General features: G+C 37.8%; 1 protein-coding gene and 1 pseudogene across 1 annotated transcript; both read right to left on the bottom strand.

Annotated features, from left to right (window-relative positions):
* On the bottom strand, positions 3,825–5,872 carry LOC104711406 (F-box/FBD/LRR-repeat protein At2g04230). Its single transcript, XM_010428106.2, has 4 exons — positions 5,603–5,872; positions 4,575–5,487; positions 4,359–4,493; positions 3,825–4,272 (listed from the first exon to the last, which is right to left on the bottom strand). Exons 1-4 carry the CDS (start codon positions 5,614–5,616, stop codon positions 3,961–3,963), a joined length of 1,374 nt encoding a protein of 457 aa, XP_010426408.1. The 5' UTR covers positions 5,617–5,872; the 3' UTR covers positions 3,825–3,960.
* The window catches only part of LOC104711405, a 10,642-nt pseudogene continuing 3,857 nt past the window's right edge, over positions 6,854–13,638 (bottom strand).

Below are 13,638 nucleotides of genomic sequence, written 5' to 3'. Positions count from 1 at the left end.
GGGGGGGGGGGGGGGGTAGGTTTATTTGGTCTCAACTCTTGACCTAGGTCCAATCCTTAATATAATTGTTGAAGGGACTCTCTTGAATTTAATACATCACCATATACCACATTTATTTTTATTTCTTCAATTTAATACAATTAAGCAAAATGTTATGGAGTGAGTTATGAAGACAGAATCAAGCAAGCTTAATAAAAGTAACATTTTGCATAAATTAAGCAAATACAAAAGCTTAATAAGACACCATATACCACTTTTTTTTTTTGTCATTTTTGAATTTAAAGGCTCGATTCATAGCCAATCCCTACAACGCGGGGTAAAGCGACTTAGTGGAATCGAACTCCGCTGGGATCGGTCGCAGAGGTGGTGCTGTAACCACTTGACTAAAGACACTTCCCAATACATATACCACATTTATTTGCTTAAAAGTAACATTTTGCTTAATAATAAGTAACATTTTGCATAAATTAAGCAAATACAAAAGCAAGATATTATGGAGTAATCTATACTAATAAAACGTAGAAGCTATAAGCTTATAAGGCTGTCTACATAGAATTTTAAATAACCTATCGGGATTTGACATGTCACTCATTAATATTTTTTAAAATTTCCAGAATTTTATATATTAAGAATTATTTTAAAACAACCTATCATGATTTGACATGTCATTCATTAACATTTTTAAAATTTTCAGAATTTTTTAGAAAAAGGAAAATTTAAAATTTGTGGAAATAAAAGAATTATGCACAATATCCCACATCGGCTAGAAAAGTTTTAGATAATGGTTTAGAACCAGTATAAATAAGATTAATATGCTACCTGACAAAAAAAAAAAAGATTAATATGCTACCAACATCGAATGAGCAGGAAAGCTTGATTTATCAAGCATCCAAATTTGAAAGTTTTATTCGGTTTGATCCGGTTTTCTATTTGATCAAATTAAAACTTTAAAAAGTTTCAAAAAAAATATTTTAATTTTTAAAATTTTTAAAAGTTTAAATATTATGAATATTGAAACTTTTAAAAGTTCTTAGCTTTTAAAAACTTTTTAAATATTATAATATTTAAATTTTAAAAGTTTAATATATTATAAATATTCAAACTTTTTAAAAGGTTCAAATTTTATATTTCGAAACCTTTTAAAAGTTTAAAATACTATAATTATTGATGTAAAACATAAATTATTTCATTTATCTACGTTTGTGCTTTTTATTTCTTATGAGCTGTAATACATATTTTTGTGTATGATTTTATAGATGAGTTGATATTCATTCATTAATTTCACTTTTGGGTCTTAGGAAGAAGGATTGACATCGCAAGACCTTGATTTTACAACCGTATAGAGAAAGATGGACGACAAACACATATATTTTATTAGCTATACATAGGCATCACCAGGGTTACGGTTGTCACGGTTACGGTTTATTAACTATCGGTTATGGTTAGAAATTTTTTTAACCTTAACCAGAACCGTTTAATAAACGGTTATGTTTAAATAAGGTTATGGTTCAAGCGGTGATTGTTATATACAGTTACGGTTATTTGATAATATGATCTGATTGATATTATTTGATGATATAATATAATTGATACTATTTATTTATAATTAATATGTTCTTATAGTGTACTCATATTTCTATATATCATATGATTCATATTAAATAAATAATTATTAGTATCCTTAGTGCAGTGACCAAAGGTAAGTCCTTAATGCACAAGGCACCATCACACCAGGGATCGAGTCCTGCTCCCTACGAATGAAGGGATTAGGCTAATGGGCCGGCCTGTTGTGGCCCAATGGTTGAAAAAATAATAATAATAATTATTAGTATATTTTATTATGTTTTTAAAATATTATAAACCAAGTAAGGATTTTGGTTTGAGAAGTTTCTAAACGCGTGGATCTAAAACCAAATAATTATATGGATAAAATTATCAATAATTGGGTGCATGTGTTGACTATGCTGGTCTTCATGAATTTCACAAATTTTATGAGAAAAGAAATGATTTTGTTCTTGGAGTTTGATGGGTTAACAAGTTGTGTGGTAGTCTAAAAAAATGGTTTTTCAGTGGAAGAATGTGAAGAAGTTGACGAGGAAGAAGAAGAAAAAGAGTATAACGAAGAATCAAACGGTAAAAGTAACGATGACAATTACCACAAAATTTGACAATGAAAATGACAAGAAAGAATATGAAGAATAAGAAAACATTGAATAAAAAAAATACGAAAACATAGGTGGTAGCTATCAATTAAACATGAAAACGAGTGAAATTTATGATTATAAAATTGTTTCGTTTTTCTGGTGGTAAAAGAAATGGTTTAGGATATGTCAGGTCATCAGTTTGATTTGTCTCGCCTGGACGTCGAGTTAAATTCATGATTTTTTTTATCAGATTTTATTTTATTACATAACTGATTTTTATATTTTAAAAAATTGTGTATCTGAAATTTAATATTTTTCCTTAGTACTAATTTTAATTTTTTATGAGATAATATTTTATTACTGTCATCAATCATATATAATTTTTATCAAAATATATCAAATAAACCCATGCGTAGCGTGGGTTCAAAACCTAGTCTATACTAAATAAAAGTAGAATCTATAAGTTCCTTAAGGCGTCCACATATGATTTAAAACAACCTATCGGGATTTGACATGTCATTCATTAATATTTTTAAAATTTCCAGAATTTTCTATATTAAAAATTATTTTAAATAAGCTATACTTACGGATTGGTGTCTGTTGGTAAAGCTGATGGGTATAGTTTTGGGCAATTTGACATGTCATTCATTAACATTTTTAAAATTTTCTGAATTTTCTATAGTAAGAATTTTTAGAAAAAGGACTATGTACAACCTTCCTTATCGGCTAGAAAATTTTTAGACAATGATTCAAAACCAGTATAAATAAAGATTAATATGCTTCCAACAGTGAATGAGCAGGAAAGCTTGATTTATCATGTGTCCAAGTTTAAAAATTTTATTCGGTTTGATCCAGTTTTTAATTTGATCAAATTAAAACTTTAAAAAGTTTTTAAAAATATATTTTAATATTGAAAATTTTTAAAAGTTTAAATATTATAAATATTGAAACTTTTCAAAGTTCTTTGATTTTTAAAAGTTTTTAAATATTATAATTTTAAAATTTTAATAGTTTAAAATATTATAAATATTGAAACTTCTAAAAGTCTTAGCGTTTAAAAGGTTTCAAAATATTATAATTTTAAAATTTTAATAGTTTAAAATATTATAAATATTGAACTTTTTTAAAATGTTCAAATATTATGTTTCGAAACCTTTTAAAAGTTTAAAATATTATAAATATTGAAACTTCTAAAAGTCTTAGCGTTTAAAAGGTTTCAAAATATTATAATTTTAAAATTTTAAAAATTATGTAGCTTTTATAAGGTTTAAAAAAAATTATAATTTATAAATTTTAAAAGTTTAAAATATTATAAATATTGAAACTTTTAAAAAGTTCAAATATTCAAAATATTTAAACATCATAGAATGTTTTAAAATATTACAATTACTTAACCTCTATATAAAATATTAGGCGAGGCGGATCAAACTGATGACCTCAAATTGTTATACGAGTCGACAACCGCAAATCTCTGCTGCAATTGTTGGACAGCTTATTAGTCTCCAATTGGATCGCCTAATGAATGAAGAAAAAGAAGAAGGGGACCTAGGAGACCTATGTAACGAGATGTTGTATAGATCTTTTGAAGCACTTTTTGCATTGAGAGAAACTCTTCTAGTTTTGATGCAAGATATTCAAAAACTAGAACTTCCAATGGAAACGAATCTACTCTTTTCACTATATAAAGTAATAATCTTCTGAATCTCTTCCTCAAAAGGTCACCAGGCAAACGTTATAGCATCCGACATACAGGTAGGTGGAGTAGTGAATTATACATTTCCCAACAGCCAAAACAACATAGTAAAAGTTTAAGATATTAAGTAGAGTCGAACACAAGTTGACACGAATTTGAATCCCAGAGCACACTAGCCAACTCGTTGAGCATCTCACGTCTCTTTTCCAACTTTTCGAGCATTCCCATCTCGATGCGTTTTGTGGAGATAGTGGCTTTCTTCAACCGTCTTGCGTTTTGTAAGATGTACATGGCCACTTCTTTCTCATCTCCTCGTTGACATTCGTATCCTATCCACATGAATGTCTCAAGATGGAACGACAAGCATTCCGGTACACATTTTGGTGGATTCCATCTCCGTTGGTCCGGATTTTTTTTGTCATCACGCAGATATACCTGAGAACAATGCAGTCTTATGTCATCTAGCTCAACAAATTACCTAAAACTAGAGATGTGGAGGCAAACAAAAAAGAGGTAGTTACATCTGTGAGCTTGAGGATTTGTAGTTTAGGAGAACTAGCGAGCATGATCGAAAGCAGATTCCACCACTCTATTTCGTATGTAGGTAGCTCTAGACAGACTAGCTGATGGAAGATTTTACCAGTAGGAACTTTAACCTGAGTACATTTACACAAAACAGGGTAACATTTAATACAGGAAACAGTGTTAGCCCAATCGCAGAGAATGTTCAATCTTACCTCAAGGGGAGATAAGTGTAAGATAAGACGTCTGGCTGAAGTTAGAGACTCCAGAATGTTCTCATTGGTTATATCAGAAACGTCACTGATCTTTGCCTCCACTAGCTCTGGTGCTTTCTCAATCAGACAAGACCCAAGACCATTAAACCCACAGATGTCCAAGTATTTTAAAGCAGGGGCATTTATCACATAGCCTCCATCTCCATAACCTCCATCTTCGTTAAGATCACTTATGGTCAATCTCAGTAATGATGGCACCGCAATAGTGTAAGTCGCCACATCCGCATTACTATATCTATCCACGACCAACTCTTCAAGACTAGGGCAGCCACAGAAAAGATTGCAAACAGATTCTTCGTCTTTGAAGTGTACTTGGTCAAGACACAGCTTTCTAAGGGACTTCAAACAAACCCGAGAAGGGAATTCTAAATCTATAGCACACTTGAGTTTCAAGATCTCAAGTGTATCATTGTAGGTAAACAAAACACTCGGAAGGGTTACCGTCTGCTCCTCTTGATAGAAACTATCCAATACCAATCTGCGCACACCGCGGGCAAATGCGGTCGCGATCCATATTCCAACATCCAAACAATCATATTCACCAGCAAATTTCAAATGCAAACTCTCAAAAACCGGAGCTTTGTGTAAAGCCAAAGACTTGAGAACATTCTCTGAGAATACACGGGGATCTATGTTATCATCATGAATCACAGGATTATAATCGCAGTCAAACTTGAGTTTTGGCAACATCGTCCAAAGAGATCTCCAACGTTTAGACAGAACACTAGTAGATATGGCGTTTTCTGTCGGAAGTGAAGACAATATCAGCAGAAGCAGAGCATCAGGCAGCTCACTGATTCTGTCCTCCTCATTCATAGCAACTCGATTACTCGAACCTACACCACCGGATTTGCTGTCAAAAATCAAAGGAAAACAAACAAATAAAAAGGTAAGATTTTTAAAGGTTCAACGAATTAGGGTTGGATCTTTACAACAGGCAGCTAAAGAAAGCCATAAAAGATACTTACGATTTATGTTCCATTGTAGTTAATAGAGGTGACAATTTGCTACAAAGACCTTCAGATTTTGCATTACGAACAGCTCCTAACCAGAATCGGACTAAAGCTAAAGAAACGATGACTATTCAACTTCAAAATGATTCACTTGTGTTATCATAACCCCAAACTGGAAACCCTAACTAAACAACACTAAAGAGTGAAAGATCACACACGAGTCGAGCACATCCCATGAGAGAGAGATCTGGAGAAGAAAGATGACGAAAAGTGAAATCAAAATGAGTAAAGTGAGAACGATGGTTAATAAATCGAATCTAATCCCAACAAAACAAGTCTTTCTTTAAATGGGCTTATTAATTCAGCCCATTTTAAGTAAGGCCCAATCACATACGAGTTTGAAGTTTCCCTCTCTTACCGTTTTAATATAGTAACTACTGAGTAGTGGTGGCCAAGTTTAGGTTGTTGTATCTACTACTGGCTTATATTACCAAGCGGTCAAAATACAAAAGAGTAACATATTTATTTTTTTCTAGAAAGTTATCACATCTCCCAATGGCCAAAAACACCACAGTACAAAGTGACATGAAATTTGAAGCCCTGCCAACACTAGCCAATTCGTCGAGCATCTCACGTCTCTTTTTTCAACATTTCGAGATTTTCCGGATCAATGCGTTTTAAAATATCCATTAAGATAGTTAGATCACTGGAAGAAAAAAGTACTTGACTAATGAAATGGCTTACGTTGATGAGCTCGAGACTTTGTACTTTAGGAGAACAATCGAGCATGAGCGAAATAAGATTCCACCACTCTTCTTCGTTTGTATGCAGTTCCAAATAAATTTTTATTAGGGGTAAAATCTTCTCTTTAAATCCTTCCCAGTGCTATCGCACTACGAACAGTTCCAAACGCAAACGCAGCCAAACTCAAGAATCCGGCTAAAAACTATGATGACGATCCAGCTTCAAAACGATTCACTTGTGTTATCTTAAACCAAATTGGAAACCATAACAAAGTTTCGAAACTAATGCAGTTAAGATCCCACTCGAGTACATGATCTGGAGAAGAAAGAAGACGACGAGTGTGACTTACAAGTAACACGTATGAGAATGAGACCGATGTGTTTTTATTAGGGTTATAAATTGAATCCATTATTGCTATGAAGCGAAAAGAAAACAAATCGCAATGAAATGAAATAAAATATAATCAATGAACCAAAGTGACTTATTAAGTTTATTATAGGGGTGACATGTTTACACAACAAATCATGGTGTTTTGGGGAGAGGAGTGTTACGGATAAAGTTGGTAAAGAGAGTAAGAGCACGTATAGGGTTGTCCATAGGCACACTATGACCTGCTCCTTGATAGATATTAGGCAATCTTGTAATTAATTTGATTGATCTGATTAGATATTAGACTTGTCAATCAAGGGAGAATCCCACTAATTAAGGTCCTATACCTCTGTATATATTGATGCACAGAATGATGAATAAACTCAAGAAAGATTACCAAGCTTTCATGGTATCAGAGCGTCACGGCAAACGCCTCTAAACTTCTCTATTTCCTCTTTCTTCTTCCTACTTTCTCTTTTCTTCTCTGCTATAATCGTCTCTTCTTTCTCTCTCTCTCCATGGCTAACGTTCCGGCAGTTCCTGACAGAGCCTTTGGTGTCACCAACATCAAGTCTCACATTCCCTTGATCCTTGATCAAGATGACCACAATTACGATGCGTGGAGAGAGCTGTTTCTCACCCACTGTCTCACCTTTGATGTGCTTGGCCATGTCGATGGTACCTCCGTTCCTACTGGAGCGAACGATGTGATTTGGAACAGCGTGATGGTCTTGTCAAGCTTTGGATCTATGGAACTCTTGCTCCACCCCTGTTTCGCAAAGCATTCAAACTGGTGGCACTTCGCGAGACATCTGGCTCCGGATTGAAAACCTCTTTCGTAACAACAAGGAGGCACGCGCCATCCAACTTGACAATGAGTTGAGGTCCACAGAAATTGGAGATCTATCCGTCGAAGATTATTGCCAATGCCTCAAGTCACTCTCCGATCTCCTTGCGAACGTTGATGCTCCGGTTCCCGATCGCACTCTCGTGGTGTATCTCCTCAACGGTCTGAATGCGAAGTTTGATAACATCATCAATGTCATCAAACATCGTGATCCCTTTCCCAGTTTTGACACGGCTCGCTCGATGCTTGAATTCGAAGAGACACGGTTAAAGAAGTTGCCCAAAGTAGTTGCCCAAAGTAGTTGCTTCTCACTCTGACCATTCATCCTCTTCCACCGCCCTTACCGTCTCGACTCCTCAGGCCAACCAGGCGACTCACCCGCCGGCAAGATTCTCGAACAATCGTGGCTCCCGTCGCGGTCATGGAAATCGATTCCGAGGAAGGCAAAATTATCAGCAGAGGTCTCCGTTTAATTGGGCCTCTAACAACTTCTGGCCCAACTCCTGGCAACCATGGCAACTTCAATTTGGCCCATGGTCCACATACCCGTTCCCTGTAAACTCTCGCGGAGTTCTCGGCTCTCATCCTGCCGGACCACCGTCTGCACACGTCGCCGAACATGATCTTCAGCCAACATCGGACTTTGCTGCCGCCTTCAACACCATGACGCTGCCCGATCCTTCTGCTGGTCCATGGATCATGGACTCTGGTGCCACTGCGCATCTCGCCTCATCTCCAGGTATTCTCAACTCTGTTTTTAAACATAACACCGCTCAGTCTGTCATTGTGGGAAATGGATCGATAATCCCAGCCATCTCTTCCGGCTCTTCTAGTCTAAAATCCTACTCTCGTCCCTTATCCCTAACCAATGTTCTTGTTGCTCCTTAAATAGTCAAAAACTTGATTTCTGTTCGCAAATTCACTACCGATAATTGGTGTACTGTAGAGTTTGACCCATTTGGTTTTTCTGTCAAGGATCTGGACACACGGAAGATTCTTCTCTGCAGTGACAGCTCTGGGGATCTCTACTCCATTCCCGTTACTTCTCCAACCAACTCTCAATCTCATTCAGCTTTCATTACTCATTCTCCAAGTCTTTGGCATAAACGGCTTGGTCACTCTAATAATGAGTCTATTCGTTCTGTTCTACCTTATTTATCTTTTCGTTGTAATAAAGACAGTCTCCCCACGGTTTGTGAGGCTTGTCAACTTGGGAAACAAATAAAATTACCGTTTTTTGCGTCACAAACACAAGTCTCTCAACCCTTTGCTCTGATTCACTCTGATGTCTGGACCTCGCCAGTCCAAAGTATCAGTGGAATTCGCTACTATGTCATATTCATTGATCACTTCACTCATTTTCTCTGGGTTTATCCGCTTTGTCGAAAGAGTGAAGTTCTCTCCAAATTTCTTCATTTTCAAGCCTTTGTCCTAAACCAATTTAAAACCTCCATTACAGCTTTCCAATGTGATAATGGTGGTGAGTACAACAACACTGCCTTTCATAATTTCTTTGCCACAAATGGAATAAAAGTTCGGTTCTCTTGCCCTCACACATCCCAACAAAATGGTATGTCTGAACGCATGATCCGTACTATAAACAACATGGTTCGAACCTTACTTTTCCAGGCAAAGCTATCACCCACTTTCTGGGTTGAAGCTCTTCATGTCGCCGTACATCTTTTAAACATCCTTCCATCTTCTGCTATACAAAATCAAGTCCCTTACTTCCGCCTATTCAACAAAAAACCCTCTTACGATCACTTGCGAGTATTTGGGTGCTTATGCTTTCCGAACCTTAACCACTCCAACCTTCCAAAACTATCACCTCGAACCACACCATGTCTCTTCCTTGGCTATCCCACACAACATCGTGGTTACCGATGCCTTGATCTTAAAACAAACAAGATCATCATCTCACGACATGTTGTGTTTGATGAGTCCAAATTTCCAGCTGCTGAACCAATCTCTGAACCATCATACACATATAACTTTCTCGATCATCAAGACGAGGCTTCACCTCTCCTACAAACATTTCTTCAAACACCATTCCCTCCACCACCACAAATTCCACCTACACCTCCCTCTCCACCAGCCGCTATAATGCCAGCTCCTATTCCTCCTCTTCCTCCTCGTCACTCTATGACGACTCAGAGTAGAGCAGGCATTCACAAGCCTAAACCAATCATTTCTCTGACCACGTCCTCTCTCTCCCCCCTTCCCACCAGCCATAAAACAGCCCTTGCCGATCCGAATTGGAATCCCTCAATGCATACTGAATACGGTGCTATGATTAAAACAAAGAGTTGGACTCTTGTACCTAGACCTCCAGGGGTTAATATTGTCAGGTCCATGTGGTTGTTCAAACACAAGCTTAATGCTGACGGCTCTCTTGCTCGCTATAAATCTCGTTTGGTGGCCAATGGGAAGTCGCAAGAAGCAGGGGTCGACTATGATGAAACGTTTAGCCCAGTTGCTAATCCAGCAGCGATAAGGACAGTGCTTCATGTAAGTCTTGCTCGGGACTGGCATGTTCATCAATTAGATGTCGAAAATGCCTTCCTCCATGGCGACCTCGAGGAGACTGTCTACATGTTTCAACCGCCAGGCTTCGTTGATCCTTCCGCACCAACTCATGTCTGCAAGCTCCAAAAGGCTATCTACGGCCTGAAACAGGCGCCTCGCGCTTGGAATTATCGTTTTGCAAAATTCATCACTAACCTTGGTTTCGTTGCTAGCAAAAGCGATGCGTCCTTATTTGTTTACAGGAAAGGAGAAAATCAAGCATATCTTTTGCTCTACGTGGACGACATTCTTCTCACCGCATCGAACTCTACCTTCCTTCATCACATCATCTCCCAGCTCAAAGGCGAATTTCCAATGAAGGATATGGGGAAACTCCACTATTTTCTTGGCATCAAAGTCGATTTCAACCCAGGCAGCATCTTTCTTAGCCAAGAAGCTTATGCCATGGATATTCTTGCAAGTGCTGGTATGAAAGAGTGCAACCCCTGCGCCACACCTGTTGATCTCAACGCAAAGCTCTCTACAGAATCAGGAGATCCGATCGATGATCCGACGAAATATCGGTCCCTCGCTGGTGCTCTTCAATATCTCACATTCACGAGGCCAGACATCTCCTATGCTGTGCATCAAATCTGCTTATATATGCACGACCCGCGGACTAATAACTTACAAGCTCTAAAACGCTTCCTCCGTTATTTGAAAGGCACTCCGCAACATGGTCTTCACCTTCAAAAAGGAGCTCTTAATGATCTCACGGTGTACACTGATGCCGACTGGGCTGGCTGCAAAGATACACGTCGCTCCACCTCTGGTTATTGTCTCTATCTTGGTCCCAATCTCGTCTCATGGTCCTCCAAACGACAACCAACAGTGTCGCGATCGAGTGCTGAAGCAGAGTACAAAGGAGTGGCCAATGCAGTCGCTGAAGCGTGTTGGCTACGAAACCTTCTCCTTGAGCTACAATGTCCCATCACTAAGGCATCAGTCGTTTATTGTGACAACATTAGTGCTGTGTACCTCTCTACAAATCCGGTCAAGCATCAACGCACAAAACATATTGAAATCGATATTCACTTTGTTCGAGAGAAGGTCAAGATGGGTCAGATCAAAGTGTTTCATGTTCCGTCGTCTCTTCAGTAGGCCTCGGCACTAATACCCGTTACCCGTACTCGACCCGTTACTCGGCTCGTACCCGTCCCAAAAAAGGGTACCCGCAGCTTTAGGGTCGAGTAAAGGGTATTATATTTATATTACCCGTGAGTAAGGGACGAGTATAGGGTATTAGTTTAGTTTTCAATACCCGTCCCGTTACTCGGCCCTTTACCCGTTTTGCTACCCGACCCGTAAATACCCGTTAATATTTTGTATTATTATTATTATTTATTATTAATTTATAGAGTTAGAGTTAAAACCTAAGTTCAACTTAGCCTAACTGAATTAATATATTATTTTTATTTTCAAAATTCGTAATTTTATAATTTTGGAACTATATATTGCATAAATTTATGAATTTTTCATTTTTTGGATTTCAAAAGATAAAATTATTATTGCGATTATTAACATTTTTTTATCGGGTACTCGTTTCCGGGTAATAATAAAGGGTCGGGACGAGTAAAAGGTCAACTATTTTTTACCGGGTACCCGTTTCTCCGGGTACCCGTTATTTAAGGGTCGAGTATGAGTAAATTTTTTCTGTTACCCGTTAGGGTCGAGACGAGTAAAGGGTCGGAGAAAATTCAAGGGTACCCGTCCCGTGCCCAGCACTACTCTTCAGTATGCAGACATATTTACAAAAGGCTTACCGACATCTCTGTTCAACGAATTTAGGGACAGCTTAACCGTTAGGACTCCCAACGCTTCAACTGGGGGAGGGTGATAGATATTAGGCAATCTTGTAATTAATTTGATTGATCTGATTAGATATTAGACTTGTCAATCAAGGGAGAATCCCACTAATTAAGGTCCTATACCTCTGTATATATTGATGCACAGAATGATGAATAAATTCAAGGAAGATTACCAAGCTTTCACTCCTCTCACAATTGCAAAGGACAAGTTCCCTTTGTAATCCACTGTGTACCCTCCCACCTGCCCTTCGGTGAACCACGAACGCCATTCATTTACAACCGTTAGATTCATATCCTTCAGCGTGGCCAATGTAGATGTAAACGGAACTGCTGCGTCCATATCTCCACTGTAAAACATCATTTGGAGACCCTTACCCATCAGTTCGTGAAGAATAGGAATCATTGACTCGTCTCTTTGAGTATCGTTCCAATTGCTTTCTAATCCATCATTGCAAGCGGTCCACGGATACGGTAAAATCGTGGTGTTCCCATGTATCGCTTCTTGAACATTTTTCATGTTAAGATAACCATTTACGTAGTTGGCTTGGCACGGATCAACGTTCATTATTGTCGCGCAATTCTTGAGTTTGCTGCTCGATGTGGAGTTTATACACATTGGAGCGTATATATTGTAAACGTCCACATTTGTCTTTTGATTATTTACTTTGTCTTGCCATTCGAAGCACTTATCCATATCAGATGACTTGTCTATGGTGCAGAATTTGTCGAGGTTATCCACAAGTTCTTGGGACAAGAAACCATGACTCACAAAATATTGGTTGGTATGTTCATCCACGGAACTCACCTCAAGTGCTGCATTACCAAATACCAATCATCATGCCTCGTAAGTTGATGAAGGTTTGGTTGTTACGGCGAAGGATAATCTGGGCAAGCTGGGGACCATAGTGGCCGGCGTAACTCTGACCGGCGATGTAAATTTCTCTTTTTTTATATTCCGGAAATCTTTCAAGCCAATTCAACAAGAACATGTAATTATCTTATGCTGTTAGCGTGTCCCCTTGTTCCCCAATTTTCTCCGCATCTTCAGTTTTCGAGTACGAGAATCCTACGCCTTCTAAGAACAACACGTTCGCCTCTGCATGCAAATCCATGCGTTTAATTAGTTGCATACTGACTAACCTCATTATATCTTGTGAATATATATCAAAGCTTATAAGAGTACTCATTAACAGACTTTTATAAGGTATATATATACCTGCAATTGCTTGGTGGACATTGCTTGGTAAAAGATGCTCAAATGCAAATGGAAGAAGTCGCTGCATCACAACATGACAATCATGGCTCTTCATTCCAGTAAACTTTCCTTCAGCCATATCAACACAGTTACGCAAATTAGATGCGTATCCGTCAGGAAATTTAATATCGTGGGTAATCCAGTGGAAGAACGCTTCCTTCTTGCGCGTGTCTAACCGAAATGCCGGGACTGGACATCTCCCATTTTCTAGTACATGAAGCGGATCGCGATCACAAATATCTGGCAAATCTAATCTAGACTTCAAATTATCTTTTGTCTTTCCCGGGACATTTAGAACAGTGTTCATGAGGTTGTCGAAGACGTTCTTCTCGACGTGCATGACATCTAGATTATGTTTCAACAAAAGATCTTTCCAATAAGGCAACACCCAAAAAATGCTATGTTTATACCAATTGTGATTGATGCCAGCACCGTAAACAACAACATGTCCATTACCACCACA

The sequence above is a fragment of the Camelina sativa genome, chromosome 9 (genome assembly GCF_000633955.1).
Source record: "Camelina sativa cultivar DH55 chromosome 9, Cs, whole genome shotgun sequence".
NCBI classification, from domain to species: Eukaryota; Viridiplantae; Streptophyta; class Magnoliopsida; order Brassicales; family Brassicaceae; genus Camelina; species Camelina sativa.
This window is presented reverse-complemented; position numbering and strand designations above follow the sequence as displayed.

What these genes read in the sequence shown, in the direction of transcription:
- LOC104711406 (XM_010428106.2), bottom strand. An exon ending in TACACTTATCTCCCCTTGAG is followed by an intron (nt 4,494 to 4,574) that starts GTAAGATTGAAC and finishes AAATGTACTCAG; the next exon opens with GTTAAAGTTCCTACTGGTAA. An exon ending in AAATCCTCAAGCTCACAGAT is followed by an intron (nt 4,273 to 4,358) that starts GTAACTACCTCT and finishes CATTGTTCTCAG; the next exon opens with GTATATCTGCGTGATGACAA.